This window comes from Genypterus blacodes, unplaced genomic scaffold, assembly GCF_046128005.1.
Source record: "Genypterus blacodes isolate CSIRO-AG114 ecotype Tasmania unplaced genomic scaffold, CSIRO-AGI_Gbla_v1 ptg000053l_1, whole genome shotgun sequence".
Classification (NCBI taxonomy): domain Eukaryota; kingdom Metazoa; phylum Chordata; class Actinopteri; order Ophidiiformes; family Ophidiidae; genus Genypterus; species Genypterus blacodes.
In genome coordinates this window covers 1,838,593-1,860,591 of record NW_027466865.1, presented here as the reverse complement: position 1 = coordinate 1,860,591, position 21,999 = coordinate 1,838,593, and the positions used below count along the sequence as shown (strand labels likewise).

General features: G+C 46.5%; 2 protein-coding genes across 3 annotated transcripts; both read left to right on the top strand.

The window, feature by feature from the left end:
- The first annotated feature begins 249 nt into the window (after positions 1-249).
- LOC143001176 (dynamin-1-like protein) lies at positions 250-8,679 on the top strand. Of its 2 annotated transcripts, none has more exons than XM_076150637.1 (17): positions 250-400; positions 942-1,069; positions 2,400-2,541; positions 3,020-3,066; positions 3,181-3,252; positions 3,340-3,426; positions 3,570-3,732; positions 4,232-4,352; positions 4,473-4,811; positions 5,204-5,324; positions 5,479-5,634; positions 5,735-5,824; positions 5,928-6,026; positions 6,208-6,324; positions 6,418-6,527; positions 6,700-6,859; positions 6,995-8,679. In XM_076150637.1, the coding sequence occupies exons 2-17, from the start codon at positions 968-970 to the stop codon at positions 7,049-7,051; spliced, it is 1,983 nt and encodes a 660-aa protein (XP_076006752.1). In that variant the 5' UTR covers positions 250-400; positions 942-967; the 3' UTR covers positions 7,052-8,679. The 2 variants fall into 2 exon arrangements, with proteins under 2 accessions (XP_076006752.1, XP_076006753.1); XM_076150638.1 differs by having other exon boundaries at positions 250-795.
- A 5,259-nt stretch (positions 8,680-13,938) lies between these two features.
- On the top strand, positions 13,939-20,804 carry disp3 (dispatched RND transporter family member 3). The gene is made up of 20 exons (XM_076151103.1): positions 13,939-14,938; positions 15,022-15,241; positions 15,375-15,511; positions 15,648-15,782; positions 15,882-16,042; positions 16,214-16,353; positions 16,465-16,556; positions 16,680-16,844; positions 17,228-17,389; positions 17,475-17,627; positions 17,716-17,852; positions 17,961-18,130; positions 18,215-18,345; positions 18,786-18,973; positions 19,078-19,204; positions 19,284-19,429; positions 19,522-19,681; positions 19,778-19,891; positions 20,071-20,243; positions 20,448-20,804. The coding sequence occupies exons 1-20, from the start codon at positions 13,939-13,941 to the stop codon at positions 20,802-20,804; spliced, it is 4,068 nt and encodes a 1,355-aa protein (XP_076007218.1).
- Positions 20,805-21,999: the final 1,195 nt, after the last annotated feature.

The window sequence follows — 21,999 nt, the reverse complement described above, 5'->3', positions numbered from 1 at the left end:
GTCTGCGGGTTTGAGCTCTTTTTGCTTGTATTTTTGATCAAATAACTATGATCAGGATTATCTGACAATGGGTTTATGTTTGCATACGGAATCTATTGTCTTATCAAATGAAAATGGAATAGATGCCTAAAAATAAGGCTGGGGTTTGTGAGTGGGAGGGATAAATAAGGCGGGCTTAAAGGGCAGAATGCAGGATGTTTGCCAATCAGCTGTGAGCAAGGGCGTGCCTCACATTTTGGACCAATCAGGTTGAAGGGAGCAACCGGAACGCCGCCCCCTTATCTAGTGCCGCTACATCGGACAACATTTGGATTAAAATGCGTCGTAATTGACCCTCGTTTTTCCTACATTATGACGCGTTGTCGCGCTGGATTTCGTGGAACATTTTAGTCATACATCGGTAAGATAAGACGATAGCTTCGGTTGTTTTGACAGCTAAGTTAGCATTAGCCTCACGATAGCACATCCCTCACTTCCTGCTTCCCAGTACCGTTAGCTTCAGCTAGCGGCTGTTATTGCGCGCCTCTCTGCCTCATTCGTTGCGATATGTCTTGCATCTGTTACATCCGTGCAGCGACAACCGAGAACATATTTTGAAATTTTGAAATGTATCGATAGGGTCGTAATCGATCCGGATGCTTGATAGCGTTGGCTTGACTCCATCCTGGGCGTCAACGTTCCTCCCTCTCATCAGGACCACTTTTCCTTTGAGCGAAACAGGAAAACAACTCCAGCACTTTCTGATTGAACTCGTATTTTGTTTCACTTGTGGGCGAGTGTAAAATAATTTACCGGGTATTTTCTCCTTTTAGAACCTTGTGAACTTAATTTCCCAGAGATATTTGTAAATCTGATTCTGTTTCAGTTGCTTTTCTATGCATCGACTTGAAAGTTCTTCCTGTTTATTCGCTTCTCTTTTCTAAATTTCACTTCCCCTTTAGTCACTTCGCGCTGTCACAGTAGCAGGATGGACACTCTGATTCCCACCATCAACCGGCTGCAGGAGGTCTTCCTCACAGTGGGAGCAGAGGTCATACAGCTGCCTCAGATAGTGGTGGTTGGATCTCAGGTCAGTGAAACAACAAACATCAGAAATAATAATCGCAGAAACCTGATAAAGTAGCTATTTGACGCACTTGTTTGTTTAAAAAGTAGACCATTAACTTTACCACCAGCTTTGCAATGGCTGCTGTAAAAGGGTGAAGCGGAACAATCTGCATGGCCTCTGATGGAAGAATGGAGCCGTATTCACAATGCATCTTATCTGTCCGAGAGGAGTCCTAAATTTCAATAAAAGAGCAATTCACACAACAACTGAGAGTAAAAAGCATTAAGCAGTGTAGGGATGCTATGGAGGCTGTCATGTTTTATGTTTGAGTTGACTTGCTGATTTGCAGGGGGCACTTACAAGTGGGTCGGAATATAGTAAATCACATATATTTCCGGGGGGGCAAAGCCACAGTGTAAGAAAAGTCATGAATAAAATTTTAAATCTGATCCTAAAACTAGTAGCCAATGTAAAGATCATAAAAGTGTCAACAAGTGAGTCATGTGTTGTAAATTTCTGGATTTTGTTAGAAGTGGCGCTGCACAGCTTTGAGCTTTGAGCTTATGGATTTCTTTTTTTATCCCCACTAAGAGACTTTTGTGGAAGCAGTAACTAAGCTTAATGATTTCCTTAATTGAAAGCAGGGGGACGGAACAATCGCACCCTCAGAATTAAGGTTTGAGTCAAAAAGTCAACATAGAAAAAGAAGAGATAATGTTGTCTCTTATTCATCAGTGTGAGAAATTGTGAGCTTATTATTAATGATACAAGTTGTTTTTTATCGCTTTTGTTTCTTTGTCTATCTGGTGTAAATCTAGAGGGTGTGTTCAGGTGATGTAGCGTCTAATTCAACCTTCAACACGTCAGCGTTTTATAACAGGCTTTGCTCCTCTGGAAATCCTGTTATTTTTCAAGCTATGGAATCTTTGAGAGGTCAATGTCAGTGCTGTATGCAGCCACTTTCAGGGTGCAGTATGACCAGTGACTAAGTGATCTATCCGTCCTCTGCACCACCTCTAATGTTTCCGACTTAGGAGCTGTTTCCGACTTTTAGTGTTAGAGTGATTTGTGAATTACTCTTAGACCAAGAACATAACCTCTTAACTTTAGTGCTGACATGCTCATAATTCCAGGTGCCAGACAGGCGCTACTATCGGCCTTAAGATGTTTTGTGAATATGGCCCCTGGTGTCTTAATATGTCAGCAGTTATTTTGGAAAATACTGCAAATACTATTAACCTGCACTGCAAAATATGTCTATGAGGCATAAAAACAACCTTGATGGTCTAAACTCTGCACACAATTGTATAAGCGCTGTTGCTGAACATTCCTGTGTTATCCGTTCTAACAGAGCAGCGGGAAGAGCTCTGTGCTGGAGAGCCTGGTCGGACGGGATTTCTTACCTCGGGGATCAGGAATAGTTACAAGACGACCCCTGGTGTTGCAGCTTGTTAATGTGGCTCCTCTGCAAGAGAGGCTTAAAACAGAGAATGGTATTTAAATATATTCATTGTTATTCTCCTGAAGCAGACAGAGGCATTGAAGATTCATAAGCAGCATCTGTCAGAAATACTATAGTCACTAGGAGGGTTTCTTCCTTACGAGCCTGGCTTCTGTCATTTAGATTCACTTGTCTTGCTCCAACCTTGGTCTTTCCTCTCTAAACATGCCGTCTTTCTTCTTCTCCACTGCTTTTTTCAGGAATTGCGGTTAATCAAAATGCCCAAAACAGCTTCCCAGGTCTCTGTATAGTCACTCTGCATTGACTTGTCTTGCTTTATTCACCCAATTTCTTCCTTCTGCGCTGTTTGTTCTCCTCCGCTGTGCAGCCTGATCAAACCCGTTCTTCTTTTCTGCATGAAATCATTTCAGAATGTTTCTCCCTTGAACCATATTTTGCTTCTTCTATTAAATATTTTAAAGCAATAACCCAAATAAAAGGATCTAACACTCACTGCTGTGTTTATTCAGGTATCAAAGCTGAAGAATGGGGCACATTTCTGCACTGCAAGAACCAGGTACTTTAATGTGAAGCTTCAGGTGCTGTGCCTTCCTGCCTCTCTAATGCATTATGTAAAGCTTTCAAGGTGACGCAACATTATGTCTGCTTTTCTTTTTTTTTTTTCTTTAAGATCTTCACAGATTTTCTGGAAATTCGACGGGAAATTGAAGCAGAAACCGAGCGCAGTTCAGGAGATAACAAGGTGGGGAGGAAGGAGCAGTGATGAAAACATAATGATATCTGAAGTTGAGCTCATTCTCTCAGTTCTTCACCTCTTAAAACCCTCCAGGGAATCAGCGCTGAGCCAATCTATCTGAAGATCTTCTCTCCCAGGGTTCTGAATCTCTCTCTGGTTGATTTACCGGGAATTACCAAGGTACAGAATGTTCACCCGCACAACGAGGATTCTATTTTGGTTCACCTAAGCAAATGAACTATTAGACAGATCTGCAATCATTAGGTGTTCACAGTTGCACCTCATTAGTGCTGCGTGTACAGAAACCATTGTTGCTGCCTCAGGTCCCTGTTGGCGACCAGCCAGAAGATATCGAAGCTCAAGTGCAAGAGATGATCTTGTCCTTCATCTCCAACCCCAACTCCCTCATCCTCTCCGTGTCCCCAGCCAACTCTGACTTGGCTACATCTGATGCACTGAAATTGGCTCGAGAGGTTGATCCAGATGGTAAGACATTTTGAACACGGGCTTATTCTTCTCTGCGGTTTCATAAAATTTTGTTTCCTCTCCATCCCTGCTAATTGCCCTACATGTTTCAAGTGAAAATGCATTAGAAATAATTACATTTCACGTTTGAAGGATGATACGCTGTACACAGATACTTATTTCAGCCAATTTAGTCTGCCTGTTACCGTAATCATGATGGTTAGTAGCAGCTGAGAAAATGAATGGAGCTGTCACGGTGCACATGAAACATTACAAACACCAGGATTTGATTCATTGATTAATCCTTGAAAGAATTTTGATTTTCAATGAAATGAAACAATGAAAATGAAGGAGGTCGATATGTGTCGGGGAGCTGAGCTGTAAGGCTGCGATGCTTTTAGTCATGTGATTGTGTTAAGGTCTTCACCTCTGAACTCAGTTTGATCCTGACAGAGATCCGTTTCCTTTTTCTCTGCTGTCATGATTTCTTGCCGACCTCTGCCCTTTGTGCGTCTGTCAGGTCGTAGAACACTCCTTGTCGTCAGTAAGCTGGACCTGATGGACGCTGGGACCGATGCTCTGGAGGTCCTCCTGGGTCGAGTCATTCCAGTCAGGCTCGGCATTATCGGGGTGGTTAACAGGTTTGCGTTACCAATAATAATCCTTCTGACCATACAGAGCGCAAGGTAACATCAAAGTCCTCCTTCCTCTGACAGACGTGTACTCCCTCTCTCCCTCTCTCCACTTGTGGTCTTTTCTAGGAGCCAGCATGACATCAACACCCAGAAGAGCCTGGAGGACTCCACGCGGGATGAACAGGCCTTCCTGCAGCGCCACTACCCCTCGCTGGTCTCCCGCTGCGGCTCGCGCTACCTCGCCAAAACTCTCAGCAGGCTGCTCATGCATCACATCCGGGACTGCCTGCCCGATCTTAAGACCCGAGTGACCGTGCTGAGCTCTCAGTACCAGGCTCAACTCAAGGGCTACGGCCAGCCGGTGGAGGATCACAGCGCTACCCTGCTGCAGATCGTCACTAAGTTTGCCAGCGATTACTGCAACACCATTGAGGGAACAGCCAGGCACATCCAGACCACAGAGCTGTGAGTTTGACCATAGCAGTGTCAGCTGTTTACCTCAACTGATCCTTGAACTCCATCATTTCTTTCCAGAGTGTTAGAATGTATAACTTTGCATTTTTCACGACAGATCTGATGATTCTTTCTGACATTGGTGCGCAGCCTATTGTCATGAGGTTAATATCCTTGGGGTAATAGAATTGTAAATTGAAGCATCTCTGTTCTTGGCACCGTCATGTTCCCAGCTCTCATACCACCAGACTATTAATTCATGTAAATCTGTAGCAAGCAAATATTGACCCTTTTTGGTCGACTGCATTTAATTTTGGTATAATTAACATTGCTGACACCCGGCATTTCACAGAGAAACCGGCCGTAGGTGCCACAACTACACACAACCTCTCTCTTTCTTGCAGTTGTGGGGGTGCTCGGATGTGTTACATATTCCATGAGACCTTTGGCCGCACGCTACAATCCATCGATCCCCTGGGAGGGCTGACGGACCTCGACATCCTCACTGCCATCCGCAACGCCACGGTATGCGTCTCTTGCTCCGACTGTAATTTCTTTAATAAAGATTCTTGTCAAGTTCTCTCTATAGTGGGGTGGGGGGTGCAGAATGAGCAAATTGTGGAGCTGCTGTGTGTTTGCGTGTTTTGATGTGTACGTGTGTGTGTGTGTGTTCCCACAGGGTCCTCGGCCAGCTCTTTTTGTGCCTGAGGTGTCTTTCGAGCTACTGGTGAAGCGGCAAATTAAGAGACTGGAGGAGCCGAGTCTGCGCTGTGTGGAGCTGGTGCACGAGGAGCTCCAGAGGATCATCCAGCACTGCTCCTCATACAGCACGCAGGTTTGGGGGCCGCAGAATATTCAGCTTCACAGATTCCTTCAGTGTCACATTAATTATCACAGCACCGGGTTAAAGGAAAATGCATTATTTGGTTTGCAAGGAGCTTCTGCGATTCCCAAAGCTGCACGATTCCATTGTTGAAGTCGTCACAGGATTACTGAGGAAACGCTTGCCAGTTACTAATGAAATGGTAATCCACAGCTTCAGCCAAGATTATTTTTCACACTCATTTACAACCAAAGCCCAGGTGCTTTTATTGATCTGTTTTTTTTCCCATCCCTCTTCTATTTCAGGTGCACAATTTAGTAGCAATAGAGCTCGCCTACGTCAACACCAAGCATCCAGATTTCACAGATGCAGCGCAAGTCTCAGCATCTGTCAACAGCCAACAGGTACTCACACTTATCACGCAGCATACTGTGATTACATTAACGGAAACAATTGGGATTCTGCGAGGCTTTAATCTTCACCGTCCGCATATGAAGCAGTTCTTTTTAGGTAAAGAGGTAGAGTTCCAGGCTTACCCCAAAATTGCTTTGACCCCGCTGACTTCCTCTGTTTTCCCATCGTCAGACAGAGGCCCTCGATGGAGGAAATCGCTGGAAGAACGAGAAGGTTGCGGATGAGAAAGCCCAAGCTGCAGTCTTTGGCAGCCCCAGCAAAGGCCAGGCCATTAACCTCCTCGACACAGTGAGCAGTGGGATTTGTAGTGGGACAAAGCACTTAGCGCTGAATTCATTGCTACCTATCAACATTTTACTTGCTCCCTTTTTATTTTGCCAGGCGGTACCCGTATCCCGAAAGCTCAGCACGAGGGAGCAGAGGGATTGTGAGGTCATCCAACGCCTGATCAAGTGTTACTTCCTCATCGTGCGCAAAAGCATCCAGGACAGGTCTGAACTGGAACCAGCCCAGGATGCCTGAGGGTGTCTTCTCCCTCCATTTCCTGCTGCTGAGCTCAGTGGATGTTATGGATGCTGATTGTCTTAACCTTCCTCTCTGCCCGTCTGTGTGTGTGTGTGTGTGTGTGTGTGTGTGTGTGTGTTTGTGTGTGTGTGTGTCCAGCGTGCCCAAGACGGTGATGCACTTCCTGGTGAACTTTGTGAAGGAACATCTGCAGAGCGAGCTGGTCGGCCAGCTTTACAAACAGCCGCTGCTGGAGGAGCTGCTCATTGAGTCGCAGGACACGGCGCAGCAGAGGACCGAGGTGGCACAAATGCTCGAGGTAAGATTGCCTGATGCTTTTGTTCTCCGAATAGCTTCAGTGTGTAAACATTAGTAAGCCCTTTCTCATTTTGTTCTATCACCAATCTCACAGTGCAGAGTACTTTGACTACCCTCTCATTTCTTTTGCTTCCAGGCACTGAAAAAAGCAAGTAACATCATCTGTGAGATCCGTGAGACTCATCTGTGGTAGCCAGAGGAAACTAACAATCAGTTTCCAGATAATGAGGGTGTATGTGCGTTTACAGTTGTCCGTGTGTGTGTTTGTGTGGTATTGCCGTACCGCTCTTTCCTCATGGACCTAATGACTCCTGACTGTGAACATGTGTAGAGTGGAGAAGCAACACCCACTCAGACAGGGAACAGCCAAGGACGCCATGTGAAAGATACAGAGGTGAACACAATGAACAAAGTCTTTTTGTCTTGGCAGACACAATGTTTTGATGTGTCAAACAATTGCGTCTGTTAATCTTAAATGTAAACCTCAAAGTGGAGCATTGAAGTTTTTTGAGTGTTTTGCAGATCAAATATTGCGTCGCATTTTGCATTCCTGTTATTTCGGCGAGTCAGCCATTTTAGACGGTGCTAAACATATAGTGTGTTTTGTGTGAATACATTCCGCTTTAATTGGAGGAGCGACATTCCGCTGGAGATGATGCTGAAAACGCAGCTGAATTAATGCAGACTGCAATGCAACACTGAGGAGAGTAACCATGGAAATTTGTGTAGAGAGCATCTGATAAACTTGGATTTGTTTTTGCACTTCTCTAGCCATACTCAGCATCAGGTTCTTTTCAGTTCAGAGTCGTGTTTACATGTGATTACATATTTATTTCCCATCGCTGCACTGAATTTCTAGTTTTCAGCCCGAAATTGTCCTAACTGAATAACAGAATCCTCTTTGATCCCTACTGAGTGTTGAGCTGTTTATATATATTTACTACGCAAAAGATATGATTAAATAAGTCAATAAATATTGTGCATAGATGAGTTCCACTTATATATAAAGAGACACTATTGATGTATAGATAAAGATGGCAGGGCTGAACTGTTTTGTTACCTGCTGCTTACTAAACTGACACACTGGTGCATTGATTACCATGTGTGACATCCACCTGTGCTGTCCACGGGGCGCAGACAGCAGCTGTAATCCCCCCCCCAAATATCAGCACGACCAACCGTGGAGACATAATCTCACCCTCGAGCTGAGAGAGTAACAACGAATCGATCTCCTGCATGCACGCTGTCACATCCCCCCCCCCAAACACTCCTGCTGTCAGTTTCAGTCCCCTTATGAACTGCAAAACTTGTTACACTTTCAGTTTTCTCTCGCTCCTGTGCCAGTAGTTATTGAATAGTGAAATATTGCTTGATGTGTCCTATCACAGACCCCCCCCCCCCTTCCCCCATTTTTTCCATTTGTTCTTGTTAAAGCAGATCCCCCCCTCCCCCCTCCCCCCACCCCACCAGCACCAAACCGCTGTAGCAATTATATGTGAATTTGTTCCCATAGCCAGGAGTGTTGTAAAACGAATGAGGTTTGTTCAAGAAGACAGCACCGCCATTAAGTGTGACTCTGAGCGAGTGCAGCCTACATTCAGCCCGCGTCCTTCTGTGTGTTTTGCATGTGTGAGTACTAGAATGCATGTGTGGACATGTGATTGACTGACTGTGTGCTTTATGTGCATTTTGTATTATTTAAATGTGTTATATCATGCGTCAAACTGCCTGGAAGTTCTTGCCTGCCAATATTTGTGACACGTGTTCAATGAATGAAGTCTGTGGAGATGTGAGGGATTATTAAATCTCAACAAAAAGACACACTGTGGTCTGTTTGGGGTGATATTTATTGACAACAGCACCTACAATATTACCAGTTTCCAGTCGATCGTTACGATTCCTGCTCTCCTGCAGAGCCGTGATAATGGATGCGTTTGGACTCACTCTGTTTTCCTTTATTGATCCCAAGTGAAAGGAAAAGTCTGTTAGATGAGTCTGTCGCAGCCACCGGAACAGGACAAAGACAAAATGCTCCAAAGGCTGCCAAGGCTGCGAGACTCACAGCACACAAGAACCAAAACTCTATTTTATTTTGATTTCTTTTTCCTTGTCAACCGTACAAAAACGTGCCAAACATACCAACAGAGCCAGAGAGGATGTGAATGTTGGATGATGGATGGTTGGCTGTACCAGGCCGAGGAGTGAGGAGACGGATGAGTTGGATGTGGCTGTGTTTAAGTGGAGGGCAGTAAAGTAGATGGGTGGTCATTAATGTTAGATGAGAGTGAGCGCGGGGCACTATTCATCCACACACCTGAAGCTGGAGACTCAGACTGAAATCGTTTTCTACCACTGCAACAAATCCAAAGCCATGACACTTATCACTGATTTCTTTTACAAACCAATCTTATTTCGTTCTGCTGCATCTCAAAACACACACACACATCTGCATGCAACAGCAACAAATGACACCAAAGCACCGTGGTTGAAAATGAAAATTAACCACAACGTTATAAACTGCCATTTTAGTTGATAGGTTTAAATTGGCTCCACTTTGTCTCCCACTGTAGCCAGTTATTTTGATCACCCTTTTATTCACGCGCACACACGCGCGCGCGCACCACCGCCACCTCCCCACCAGCAGAGCCCAAACTCGACCATACCAACTCTGGCATGATGGGAGGGGAGGATTGCTGCAATTTTAAGACGTGCCGCCTCACTTTGGTCATGTGTAAGCAGTTGAATGAAGGACAAACAAACAGACCCAAGCCAAAAGATAGAAAAAAATCCCTCCAGGCTCCTTCACCTTCCTCCGTCGCGCATGCGGATGGTTTTGCCCCCCCACCCCCCCGCCGGTGAGCCAGTCACAAGAGCAGGGGCTCGAACAAAGCAGAGAGAGAGAGAGAGAGAGAGAGAGAGAGAGAGAGAGAGAGAGAGAGAGAGAGAGAGAGAGAGAGAGAGAGAGAGAGAGAGAGAGAGAGAGAGAGAGAGAGAGAGAGAGAGAGAGAGAGAGAGAGAGAGAGAGAGATGCCTCTCACTGACTCTGTCGCCTGGACAACCGGGTAAGAGAGGAGGGAGGGCGAGAGGGTGGACCGGGGCGCGTGAAAGGACAGGAAAACATCACGTTATTAACCGCTCACATTAATTGTGTCGCGCAGAATTGGGGTGGAGCGGCGTTTTCTTTTGTGCGGTGGGCTTTTTTCTTTGCCCCCTCCCTCATCCGGGCGCGTCTCCTTTGATGAGTTATTAACTATGGCAATAAATCAGTAAATGAATATCTGTCACGCCGGAGCGGGAGGAAGATGAGCACGCAGAGCCCAAGTTTAGCCCATCAGCCGCGGAGTCAGAAGGCCTGAACACTTTCACCTGTGATCGTCACCTCGTCAGCCACAGGTAAGACTTCTCATAAACGCTTTAATACGGATGCACTTGTTTCTGCGGTATTTACCGCTGAACTTGTGCACCAGTGTGAGCAGCCCGCTTAGAGCACTTCTCTACACAATGCAACTGCAAGTCAAGCAATGGTTTAAAGAAAAGACTAAAGGAGTAAGAAATCACACACGCTGCTTTGTTCATCAGAGAAACACCAAAGATGAGAAGTTTGGAGACTTGATTTCACGTTTCTGTGTTCTTCCTCTACCTTTAACGTGGTGTGATGCTGATTTATTCCATTTTATTTCTGAGAGAAATGCATCCCAGGATGCTCCACACAGTGCGTAGAGCTTTGTGCTTCTCCTCATCGCGGCTATGTGTTACAAATTACACATTACACATTTTAAAATCAGCACTTAATCGTTAGGTGTGAAGGGATGATATAGGTATGAGTTGAACCGTGCACCTTGGATCTGGTGTGTGTACATAAATGAATTCACACCCTTTACAAACACACTGCTGGTGCATAATGAACGTACTCATGGTACTGATGCGGGAATTAATGTCCCTTTAAACAAGGCGGTGTGCTGGGTGAGTGGACACCATGCAGGAGGAATGTGTGATACCCATATCGGATGAGATGAAGTGAAGATAAACTGAGCATGGTTGGGGTAGAGGGGGTGAAGGGGGTGAAGGGGGCGAGGGGCTATTTTTAGCTGCTGTCAGCAATGAAGGTTACAAATCTCTCACCTTTGTTAGACACATGCCGATGCAGGGAAAGGCTCCAAGATTGTGGTGGGAAAATCAAGACGAGGGAGGGAGAGGGAGGGAGAGAAGGGGTGAGAGAGATGTTGAGAGATGATTACAGGTGAGGGGGTTCAGGCTCGCGGCATGCTGGGAATTCTTAGCGCTGTCAGCTGAGCTACAAGAGGGATTGACACCTGGTGAGTCACGCGGCACAACAACACAATTGGAGGTGTAGCGGAGGGTAAAAACGCAGACACTCCAGCTTGACCGCCTCGTTATTGGAGAAATGCCAATAGGTCGGTGGAAAATGAGCTCTGCTGGAGTTTCACCTTGGTTTCTGTTCACAGCTGGCTGAACACTACACATGGGACCAAGCAAACGCTCCAGTCTGGTACAGCTGCGGCATGTCCAACCAGCTGGCTGCTACATTAGGATCACTTCTGCAGGATTTGTTGATAAGAAAAATAACAAAAAGCTGGCACAGAAAGTTCCCAGTTGAGTCACAGGAGCAAAATCATATTTTGCACAATTAATAATTCATTTGAAACCTCAAATCTAACAGTTTAATGCTTTGATGATCCATTTTGAGTCATAAAGCACATTGCAGACAAGGAGCTTGACTCATTATTAATGAGGATTAAGTCATGGCGCCTGAGCCATGTGAAGACAGCTTTCATTCTGGCAAAATGCTGCTAAATGAACCTTCATTTTAAATTCACACCTGCCCAGGATTGAAACTGGCTGTGAAATCCCAATCACTGTAGAAAAATGCCAGTGTTGATCCGTCCTGACAGCTTGTAAACACATAAGTCATTCCGAGCGCTTCACTTAGTGTGCTTTGCAGCTGCACGTCGCCGCTCATAATGAGTGTACACGAGGTGTGATGTTCTTGGATGAGACGGCGCCTCAGCTTCATCAACAGAGAGAGAGAGAGACAAAAGGATGTGTGTGTCCCTAAGGCCTGTCAGGGAGACGTTACATTGGAAAAGCTCCACACCGGTGCTTTTTCTGTCTTTGTACCTGCAAGCTGTTTGTGATAGGTCCTCTGCACACAATATATTAGCAGGGAACACAGAGAGCTGCAGAGAGCCACACAGTCTGTGATGAGTTCCTTGAACTGTCAGACTTTGATGTCCTCTCCACCAATCAGCTTTTATTTGATGTTGAAATAGAAATGCGGTGGAAGTTATGGAGATAATGCCGATAGCGTCCTCATTTAGGATTTCCATGAATATTAAACAGCGAGACTGCATAATTTCCTTCACAGATGTTGAGGTGCTCACCCAGCATTCCTGTCTGTCTGTCTGCTCGCTGGTGTGATTCTGTAGTTACTCCGTCTGCTTTTCCTTCTTTCCATTCCACCTTTTTGTCTTCATGTGGCTGAGCTTATCTCCCCACATTCTAGAGACAGAACCTCAGATTCAAGCGGGAGAGAGAGAGAGAGAGAGAGAGAGAGAGAGAGAGAGAGAGAGAGAGAGAGGGAGAGAGAGAGAGAGAATTCCTCATTTACTGAGCTCTGATCACCTAAATTGCTGTCTGTATTCCATTTCAGTTACTAGACATAATTTTATAAAATTGCTCATATTACTTGAAACTGGTTTGAATGATCGTTTAAATTACAGCTGGAGGAAAAATTATCTCCTTTTATATTTGAGCGATATCTGAAGCCAAATAATCTAAACCTAATGTAATCCGATACCTCACAGGATGGGATTCTACACTCACTCCAACGCCTCGTGGTAGTCGCTAATGGAGCGTGTCACAGTTTGAAAGTAACCTTCCTTACACTGTTAATGGATTTGTCCTCTGAAGGAGAAAGAAGTTCATGTTCACACTGTGTCACAGATGTACCAGTCAAAGGTGCACTGGTGCTTAGGAAAAGAAAGATTATATAGGCCAGTTATTCCATACAACTGGATCGGGCACAATTAAATTATACGCAAATGCCTCTATGTGGAAGTGGAAAACAATAAGAAGACTCTCCTGCCCCAAAACACAAGTCCACACTTTCACTTTATGGACACCGAAACTGCAAATGGCCATACTGGTTTAACAATACAATGAAATGAAGTTTATCCCACCAAACTCCCATCAATCAGCAACCTTCCAGGTCATTATTTGGTCCAGGGTTTAGTCTCAGTGGGAACTTGCTCCCCTACTCTCTGACTTTAAGGGTCTTAATCATATGTGCTGATATTGATTCAGCCACACCATTTGTAAAGTCTTTTTTTGTGTGATGAATGCTCACTTCAGCCGTATTGCTAAACACGGCTTTCTTCTCCTCATATTCAAGATTCACTGTCTTACCTGACTGACCTTACACTTCTAAGAGAATAGATAAATTGCTGCAGTTTGCAAGTTTAGTGCCACTTGAATGCAAACTACCTTCTGTTTCCTGTGTGTAGAGAAATTAACAAAGGTTGCGCCTATTGACACTTTCAGCTGAAGGTTGAAGGTTGATGTATCACTTTTTATTCCACAAGTCTAATATCCTAATCTCCTGTCTTGTCAGTAATTAGACAAGTGTGATGATTTCATTTGCTGCAGAGAACAGAAAGGAAGGTCGACTGCTGATATGTATAAAGCCACGGCTAGATACTCTCTGAGAGATAATGGTTTGCCCATGCTGACAGAGAGAGAAGAATTAAATCACAGCTTTTAGCCTTTGTCAACCCCGGGCCTCTGTGATCAGCATCTTAAACCAGAATTCAACTGACTGTTTTCTTAGAAAGAAGATCTATTTTCCACAATTTTCCACATGATTCCTCTGAGCTGAGAGTGGAAGCCCCGTGTCCACAGCATTTTGAGACAGCGGTGTCCTCCTTTGCTGCCCTTTTCTAACTACTTGCACCTTTTATTAAGTCGGATGTCACTTGCAACAAGTACAGACATCGTTTTTTACCCATATGATTTGTCCTGAGTGACAATCAAGTGCTGAATGTCTTCCTCACAGGTGCCAGTATGGACGTGGATGATGAGCCCCTGCTGTTTCAGACGAGCTGGGGAGGAGGGGAGGAGGAGGAGGAGGAGGAGGAGGACCAGGAGGAAGAAGATGCAGTGGCACACACAGCGGGACAAAGCTGTTTCTCTTGGAACGCTGGAGTGTGTGGGTTGTGGAGGGCAGTGGGGTGGATTTACACGCAGCCCTGGGCCAGCGGAGTGGTTATAGGCATAGTGGTCCTGATGCCGTGTGCCCTGTCTGCCTACATGTTCCTCTACTGCCCCCCTCTGGACATAGACCTCTCCTACAGTGCCTTCGAGGTTCACAGTCACTTCTCTGCGGAGCGCTTTGATGCTCTCACCATCGCTGTGAAGACTCAGCTGGGTTCCTGGGACAGGCGTAGGCGAGACTTAGATGACAGCGAGTCGACAGCCTTGCGGGATCTTATGCTGGAGAGGCTCAGTAGACGAGGACGAGAGGGACTCAACCAGACACACAGCCAGGGTATGAGTCCCTCCTTATCTCTAAATGAGCCTTTACAAAGAGTGTATGATCAGACCAGAGAGGCCTCAGTGAGCAGAGATAAAAGGACAGTGTGTGATGCGAGGGAGGGCAAACTGGGCCAGCATGCAGATCACACAGCAAAGGAGGAAGAGGAGTCAACGGGGGACAGAAATGTCACTTCTTCGCTCGTTAGGAAGCGCAGGTTTACTCCCAATTACTACCTGCAGAGCCAGGCCCTCTGGAGGATCGAGCTGGTGTTTGTGGCCCAAGGAGACGGCGATCGCAACATATTCACCCCCGAGCGTCTGCAGACCATCCATCACGTGGAGCGCCTGCTCATGCAGCACCCGCAGTTCCATCAGTTCTGCTGGAAGCCCCTGGAGGTGTTGAGAGATCTTCCTCTGGGGCCGTCCTACTGCTCCCCTCCCAGCTCGCTCCTGTCTTACCTCTTCCCCAGCGAACGAGGAGGGAAGATCTACTATGACGGCATGGGCCCGGACCTGGCTGACATTCAGGGTGAGTTCTCTTGTCTTGTCCAGTGTCCCTCCTCCTCCTCCTCCTCTCAACAGTCTGCCTCACAGTGCTGATTTCCCCTCTAGGTTCTCTGAGTCTGGCCATCACCCACCCACAGTTCTACTGGTACGTGGATGAGAGTCTCACCCCCGAGCGCCTCTCCTCCTCTCTCCTGCGTAGCGAGATCCACTTCGGCGCTCCTCTCCCGTCCTACTACTCCCTCCAGGACCGAGCGGATGAGCAGAGGACTCGCTTCAAAAACTTTGTGGTGCAGTACGCCAACATCCTCGCCAAGCAATCTACCAGGTGAGCGGGCGCTTTAATGTGGGCAGCGACGCTTTCAGATCGATGCAGTTGGAACCGGCCTCTTCGAAAATCGATACGTCACGATTCATCAGGTTGTCAAGTTCCCTGTGCTCCTTTTCTCCTTTTGCTCCAGCCAGGTGAAGGTGCTGTACGGGGGAACAGAGCTGTTTGACGATGAGGTGAGACACACGTTCAACAATGATATGATGCTGGCTGTCATCAGTGGGGCCTGCATTACTGTCCTCGTCTATGTCCTTACCTCCTTTTCTGGTACAGTATATCTGCTTCCTATTTACTACTCCACTTGCTTCACTATTAACAGATCTCAGTGTTCAGTATCTGTCAAAGCCAGACGGTTGGAATGAACGATACACTCCCCCCGTTGTGTGTTTGTGTCTCTCTGCAGTGTTTCTGACTTTCTTCGGGTTGACAAGCATCGGTCTGAGCTGCTTGATGGCTCTTTTCTTGTACCACGTTGTGTTCGGTGTGAGGTACCTCGGCATTCTGAACGGAGTTGCCGCCTTCGTCATCATCGGGATCGGTACGGGAAAGTCCCATGCTTCCATTTCCATTTTGTCAGCGTTTGCGTTGACGTACGTGAAAGTTCCAGCTCTCGCTCATTTCCTCCCCCTTTGTTCAGGCGTGGATGACGTGTTTGTGTTCATCAGCACCTTCAGACAGGCGTCTCATCTGCTTCAGCCTCAGGAGCGCATGATCTACACCATCAAGACGGCCGGGCGAGCCACTTTCCTCACCTCCTTCACCACCGCAGCGGCCTATGCTGCCAACACCTTCTCCCAGGTAATCATAGCAGGAGAAACAGTTAATAGGATTTGGACATGGGGTATAAATTACTCCTCTCCCGCGGATGAATAAAAGTGCCGCTCTCAGCAGACAGACATTTCCACACGATAAGCACAAATTGAATGTTTCAAGGTCTTATACACTTTGCTTCATTTACCCGACACTTAGATCCCAGCCGTGCATGACTTTGGCCTGTTCATGGCCCTCATCGTCAGCTGCTGCTGGCTGTGGGTTTCAGCTCTGATGCCAGCTGCTCTGTGTATCTGGACTCGATGTGTGGAGCCTCATAAATCTACCTGGTGGAATTGGTGAGACGTTAGTTCCTTATTTATGTGCGAGTTGCGGTTTGAATGTGAGGTACGGGCGAGATACGACCTCTCCAGCCGCCTCGCTCCCTAAACCGCCTCCTTCCTTTGCAGTTGGAAGTCGTTTTCCGGTCTGTCGGCGACCCACAGTCCACTGTCAGATGAGGATGATGATGTGGCGCTTTTGTCAGTGGAGATGGAGCCAGGTGAGATTATTATCTCGCCCGTATCCAATTGGCGATAGGGAGAGAATAGAAAAGGGAATGAGTCCAGGCTGTAAAAAGGTTGCTGTCCAAGCACATCTAAGATCTCCTCTTTGTCTCTGCCAGGCTCCTGTGACACAGACAGTGATGCGGCCATTCTGTCCCTGTCTGTGGAGACGCCTCCGTCTCCTCCAGGGCAGCAACATGTGGGTGTGGTGAGCACCAATCTCCAATGGGCCCTGAAGCACTTGGTGGCAGAGCCAGCTGTGCAAAACCGCAAAGCTGTTCTAGGTAACCTGACTGTTTTTGAAAAAAGGACACCCAAAGCTGAGGCTGGATTCATGATTGACAATTATACTCAAGCAAAGCCTGCACAGCCTTAGACAGAGTTGTGAGGAAATTCTATCTTTTGGTTTCTGGCTCTCGGTACTTTATCTAAAATGATTTGCGCATTAGGGGAACCCGAGGGCTCAAATTATAAAGATCCAAGACAGTCCATCGTCGCCACCCCAAGGGTATTCAGTCTGTCAGAGGAAGAGCAAGCTCGTCTCATGAAGTATTCATGCACCCTTTCAAGTGTGTCTCTAATTGATCTGTCTTTATTTGCTCCTAAACTGTCTCTGAAGTTCTTTATTCCATCAGACTCTCCTCTCACTGTCTTCCTCCTGGCCCAGGTGTCTTCCTTCTGGTTCTGCTGTTATCTGCTGGCTGCTGCTGTTTTCTGAGACCAGCCACGCACGCCCCCCTGCTTTTCCGTCCCGATACGAATCTCCAGACTCTGCTGGCTCTCCGAAATAACCTCAGCGGCCAAGGCATCTCCTGCCCCATGTGCTCCGGTAAGACGGTCGCCGGCGGCAAAACCGCTCGCTCTCCTCCGCCTGTGAACGAACTAAACCGTGAAACGCTTCCTGCGTCCTGCAGGTGTGTTCATGGAGAAGCCTCACCCTCTGAACGCTCCTGCCCACACTGCTTCATCAGCACTGAGGTTTTCTGCACATCAGCACACCCAGAGCACTACAACCTCAGTGTTTCCCCAGAGGCCGCTAAAACCAAATTCTAGCACCAATAAAACAGGTAAATGATCCCACAGATGGAACTGTATGTAGTGTATACGTAAAGCTTATCCCACAATTTTGGAGTATTGCACTTTTGTTTCTATCAGGGTCGTTGATGACAGTTTACATCTCCAAACTGAACCTCGGAGCCTCTACAACGCTTTACTGTTACTCACTTAACGGCAGCGCTCCCTCGCCGTGGAAGCTGTGCAGCACAGAGCGTGACGAGGTGTCATCCTTTCAGGTGAGGGAGAGAACAATCAACCTCACCCTCATGTAATAACTCGTCTCATATTTAGTGATATGTGCCACTAATCAGCCCCAGTCAGCAACTCTTGATATGTCTCCAAAGGTGTATAACCAACCCTATAGCAATTACACCACCCGGATGACGGTGTGTGTGTCCCATGCGTACCACCCGTACCCCAGCTGGATGATCACCACCCACTCCTGTGACCTCCAGCACGGTTGGACGTCAGAGTTCTCTTTTTATGTTTCGTTGTGTCAGCAGCAGCACAGCAGGTGAAAAAGCATCAGTGAGAAATCACGACAGCACTAATTAGCAGCAGATTAAAATGTGACTCAAGTTCTCCCTTCCCCTCTCAGGAAGCTCTACTTTGCCCAGCACCGGCTGAGACCTCATCCCAGCCGAGTGTGTGCCAACCCGCCAGGCTGTGGCATCGGATCTGGACCTGCCAGACCCACCCAGGGAACCTTTTACACTCCTCTTCTCAGTGGTGAGCAGGAATGTGTGTGAATGCGCCCCGGAGAACCCAAATCTCCTCCAATCCTCGCTCCAACTTGGCATAACATCCATTTCCATTTCCATAAAACATCTCCATAGTAACCTGAATGATATCTGTCAATCCAGATCCAGTGAGAGTGTCCTGTAAACGCTACACTCTAGTGGTCTAGGACCGGAAAGTAATGTACAGGATGACGATGATGAAGATGATCCACTTCATAATCTGCTGTCGTGTTCGTTGGCTCACTACCTACAAAGTTTTAGAAAAATCTGCTAATTACCTTTTGAGTTGTCTAGGTAACGCATGCAAACTGAGGCAAAAGCAAACAGGATATGAATAATGACTTAACTTGACACCATTGGCAGATTAACGCTTTCACACTGAGCAAGTGCGTGCTGTGGAGTCACTTTCCTGTGCTTTCGTCTTCAAAGATCCATCCTTGGCCGCTAAAGCGACGCATTCATCCAAAACATTCGGCTTCAACCCGTGTAGCGGCGGTGTGTGTGGCCAGCCGGCGGTGCGTCCACTGGTTGACACGGGGGCGATGGTTTTTGTCGTGTTTGGAATCTTGGGAGTCAACCGAACCGAACGTAAGGACAACCACGTGATCGGAGACATGGTGAGAGTGAACTCTGTCAGGAAGCAGCCATGAATAGAAGCCCTTCAGAGCCTGACGTTTCAATGACAGACTGTTGGTGTTGTTGTGTATGATTCTCTCTAAAGGGCAGCATTATATTGGATCCAGACTTTGATATTTTCCAGGAGATGGGGCATCTTTGCAAAATCTGTAAAGCCATTAGTGCAAACAGGCAACTGGTGAAGCCAGGAGGAGCTCAGTGTTTGCCTTCAGGTAACACACACACAGACACATTGCAACATGAAAAGCTTAAGAATAAGACGTATCCTTGACTTTCTTCCCATCCCTTCAGGCAACAAACTCTCTTCAGTGCTGCCGTTGCTTCACCCTGAGTGTCACTCTCTCCCTGAACCCAACCTGCTGCCAGGGCAGCTGTCTCACGGCGCTGTGGGAATGCATGGAGGCAAGGTTCGCTGGCTGTCCATGGCCTTTGAGTCTGTGAGTCTTTTGATCTCTCTGCTTTTAATCTTAATGCCTCCTAGAGCTGCTCGAGTCAGAACCATTTTTAATCTGTTTCTCCTTTTCCAAAGACTACATACAAAGGGAAATCCTCCTTTCAGACGTACTCAGACTTCCTTCAGTGGGAGAACTTTGTCCAGGAGCAACTCGCCGCTCTCCCGCAGTCCTCCGCTCTGCAGCGAGGTTTCCAGACCTGTGAACACTGGAAACAGATCTTTATGGAAATCATAGGCAAGTGGGAAACTGTGTGAATGTCAAATAGATATGCTTTTTTGGTACTCAGCATTTAAATCTCAGATAATGTATTCCTCTCTGCTCCTTCTGTAGGTGTGGAGAGCGCCCTCTGGAGTCTGCTGTTGTCTCTGGCCATCTGTGTGGGAGCTGTGTCCGTGTTTACCGCACATCCACTTCTGCTGCTGCCAATACTGCTAACAATTCTAGGTGAGGGATTAAATGGAACATTCCGCTCTGGAAGTCAGGGGGCAGTAACGGAATATATACTTAACCAGATTAAACGTAACTAATTCCTGAATGTACAATTGCGAGGCCGTTGAAGATAATCGGTCAGGGTTGGGTTTGGATCCTTGTGTGTGTAATTAGAAGCTCTTGGCCTTTGGCAGGAGTCATTTGTCTGGTGGTGGCTGTCATGTACTGGCTGGGCTGGGAGATGGGAGCGGTGGAGGCCATTTCCTTATCTATACTGGTGGGATCCTCTGTGGATTACTGTCTGCACCTGGTGGAGGGATTCCTGATCGCTAGTGGGACCTTGACCTCTCCACCTGGTCACAGCTTGGTACGGAACAGCCACAATTCTTTCTCACTTGGCAATTAGTGCGAGCGATTTGAAAAAAACGGCACAGCATGTTTGCTGTTTGCAGAATCCCGTGGCCAAATCAGAAGATTAGAACAATTTTGGGATTAATAAGGCGTGAATGCCCCTGAAGGCTCATGAATAAAGACGACAGATTTATTACATCAATCTGTGTTTTGTTCGCAGGAGCCTCCAGCCAAGAGACAGAGGCGGACCCTGGAGGCAGTGGACCATGTAGGTGTTGCCATAGTGTCCAGCGCTGTCACCACGGTGATCTCCACAGTCCCACTCTTCTTCTGTGTTATTGTGCCTTTTGCCAAATTTGGCCAGATAGTGGCCATTAACACATTTGCCTCCATTTTGTTCACCCTGACTGTGACTGTGGCCATGTTGGCCTGCATGGCCCCTGCCAGCTTCAGCAGACCCCCCAGCGCCGTGCTGAGGGCCAGCTTGGCTGTGACGGCCACTGCAGCTTTGGGAGCTGCCCTGTACTGGGTAGGAGGACAGCTGGGAGCGCTAGCCTGGCATACTGTCAGCATGTAAACACAGCTGTGACTCAACCATTGATGTCAGACAAAGTATTACCTCTGTAAGCAAAAGTACAAGGCGCCAACAGTAAGCACTATACTTTCCTCCACATTTGGTGGAAAAATAGATCAGTACAATGATGATTGTGTACGTTACAGCACAGAGATGTCACAGAATCTACATCATGATTTGAACTGTTGTTAGGCTGTGATGCCACATCAACCACAAAATACATCGTCAAGTCGTACTTATCAGTGGATTTGTAAGTATTGAAAAAAAGGAATCTCAGCATTGATACACCAGCAATTTAACAAAATGTGATTATTTTGCGGAAAATTTCATCAGAACTGTCACTTACATTGTTTTTGCACAAGGAGCCATTTTGAAGTTGTTGGGCGTAGAATGAACTATCATGGCTCTATAGAACTCTTCTGACAGAACAGAAGCAGTGTTTCCCCGAGTACATTTCAATGGGAGACGACTGTACACAACATTTCAAAGGTTGCGGGATGATATCCCAAAATAGATTTAGCTTTTCTGTGGCATGCATAACCATTTACCTTTGAGCTGCAGAAGACAGAGCACAGAGATGCGTTCAAAGGCTTACAGACCTTTTTACTGTCAAATATCTCCACAATGCTACAACTGAATAAAACAAAACAACTCCGCTGACCTTGTTTGGAGGACGTAATTTAGCAGAAAATCGTTACATTCTGTAAAATCACTGGTGCATCACTTTGTTGAGAGTTGTAATGTTTATGTGATTCATACTGTAGTGGAGGTTTGATCTTTGCGGGTTGGAGATGATTTGTCTGAAGTATTTTGTTGTCAGTTAATGCCTTTGGCCTAGAAGTTGGCAATGATACGCTTGAGTAATCACTGGGAAACACTGGCTTGATTCACAGTTTTCATCAGTGTGAGTTACTGAGTTTCTAATGGTAACTGACTGTTCTCTTAGCTGCTGTTGTGGACATTTGCAGAGATTAATGTTACCGCTTGGCCTGATTCAAAAAGCACATTTATGGCGTCAAACATCACAATGTTCACTTCTTCTAGTGTTTAAACGATTGTATATTGAATGTGATTTTCAGCCACATCTGTAACGCAGGTTATGACGTCCGAATGAGGCTGGAAATGAAGGTATAGAACTTTATACCATGTAGATTTCTTTTGTTAAATGTAGTATGTGGTGTGAATATCTCTATACAGT

What these genes read in the sequence shown, in the direction of transcription:
- LOC143001176 (XM_076150637.1), top strand. Translation starts at nt 968, where the DNA reads ATGGACACTCTGATTCCCACCATCAACCGGCTGCAGGAGGTCTTCCTC. An exon ending in GAGGCTTAAAACAGAGAATG is followed by an intron (nt 2,542 to 3,019) that starts GTATTTAAATAT and finishes GTGTTTATTCAG; the next exon opens with GTATCAAAGCTGAAGAATGG. An exon ending in ATTTACCGGGAATTACCAAG is followed by an intron (nt 3,427 to 3,569) that starts GTACAGAATGTT and finishes TTGCTGCCTCAG; the next exon opens with GTCCCTGTTGGCGACCAGCC.
- disp3 (XM_076151103.1), top strand. Translation starts at nt 13,939, where the DNA reads ATGGACGTGGATGATGAGCCCCTGCTGTTTCAGACGAGCTGGGGAGGA. An exon ending in TGTCCATGGCCTTTGAGTCT is followed by an intron (nt 19,430 to 19,521) that starts GTGAGTCTTTTG and finishes CCTTTTCCAAAG; the next exon opens with ACTACATACAAAGGGAAATC. An exon ending in GATCTTTATGGAAATCATAG is followed by an intron (nt 19,682 to 19,777) that starts GCAAGTGGGAAA and finishes CTCCTTCTGTAG; the next exon opens with GTGTGGAGAGCGCCCTCTGG.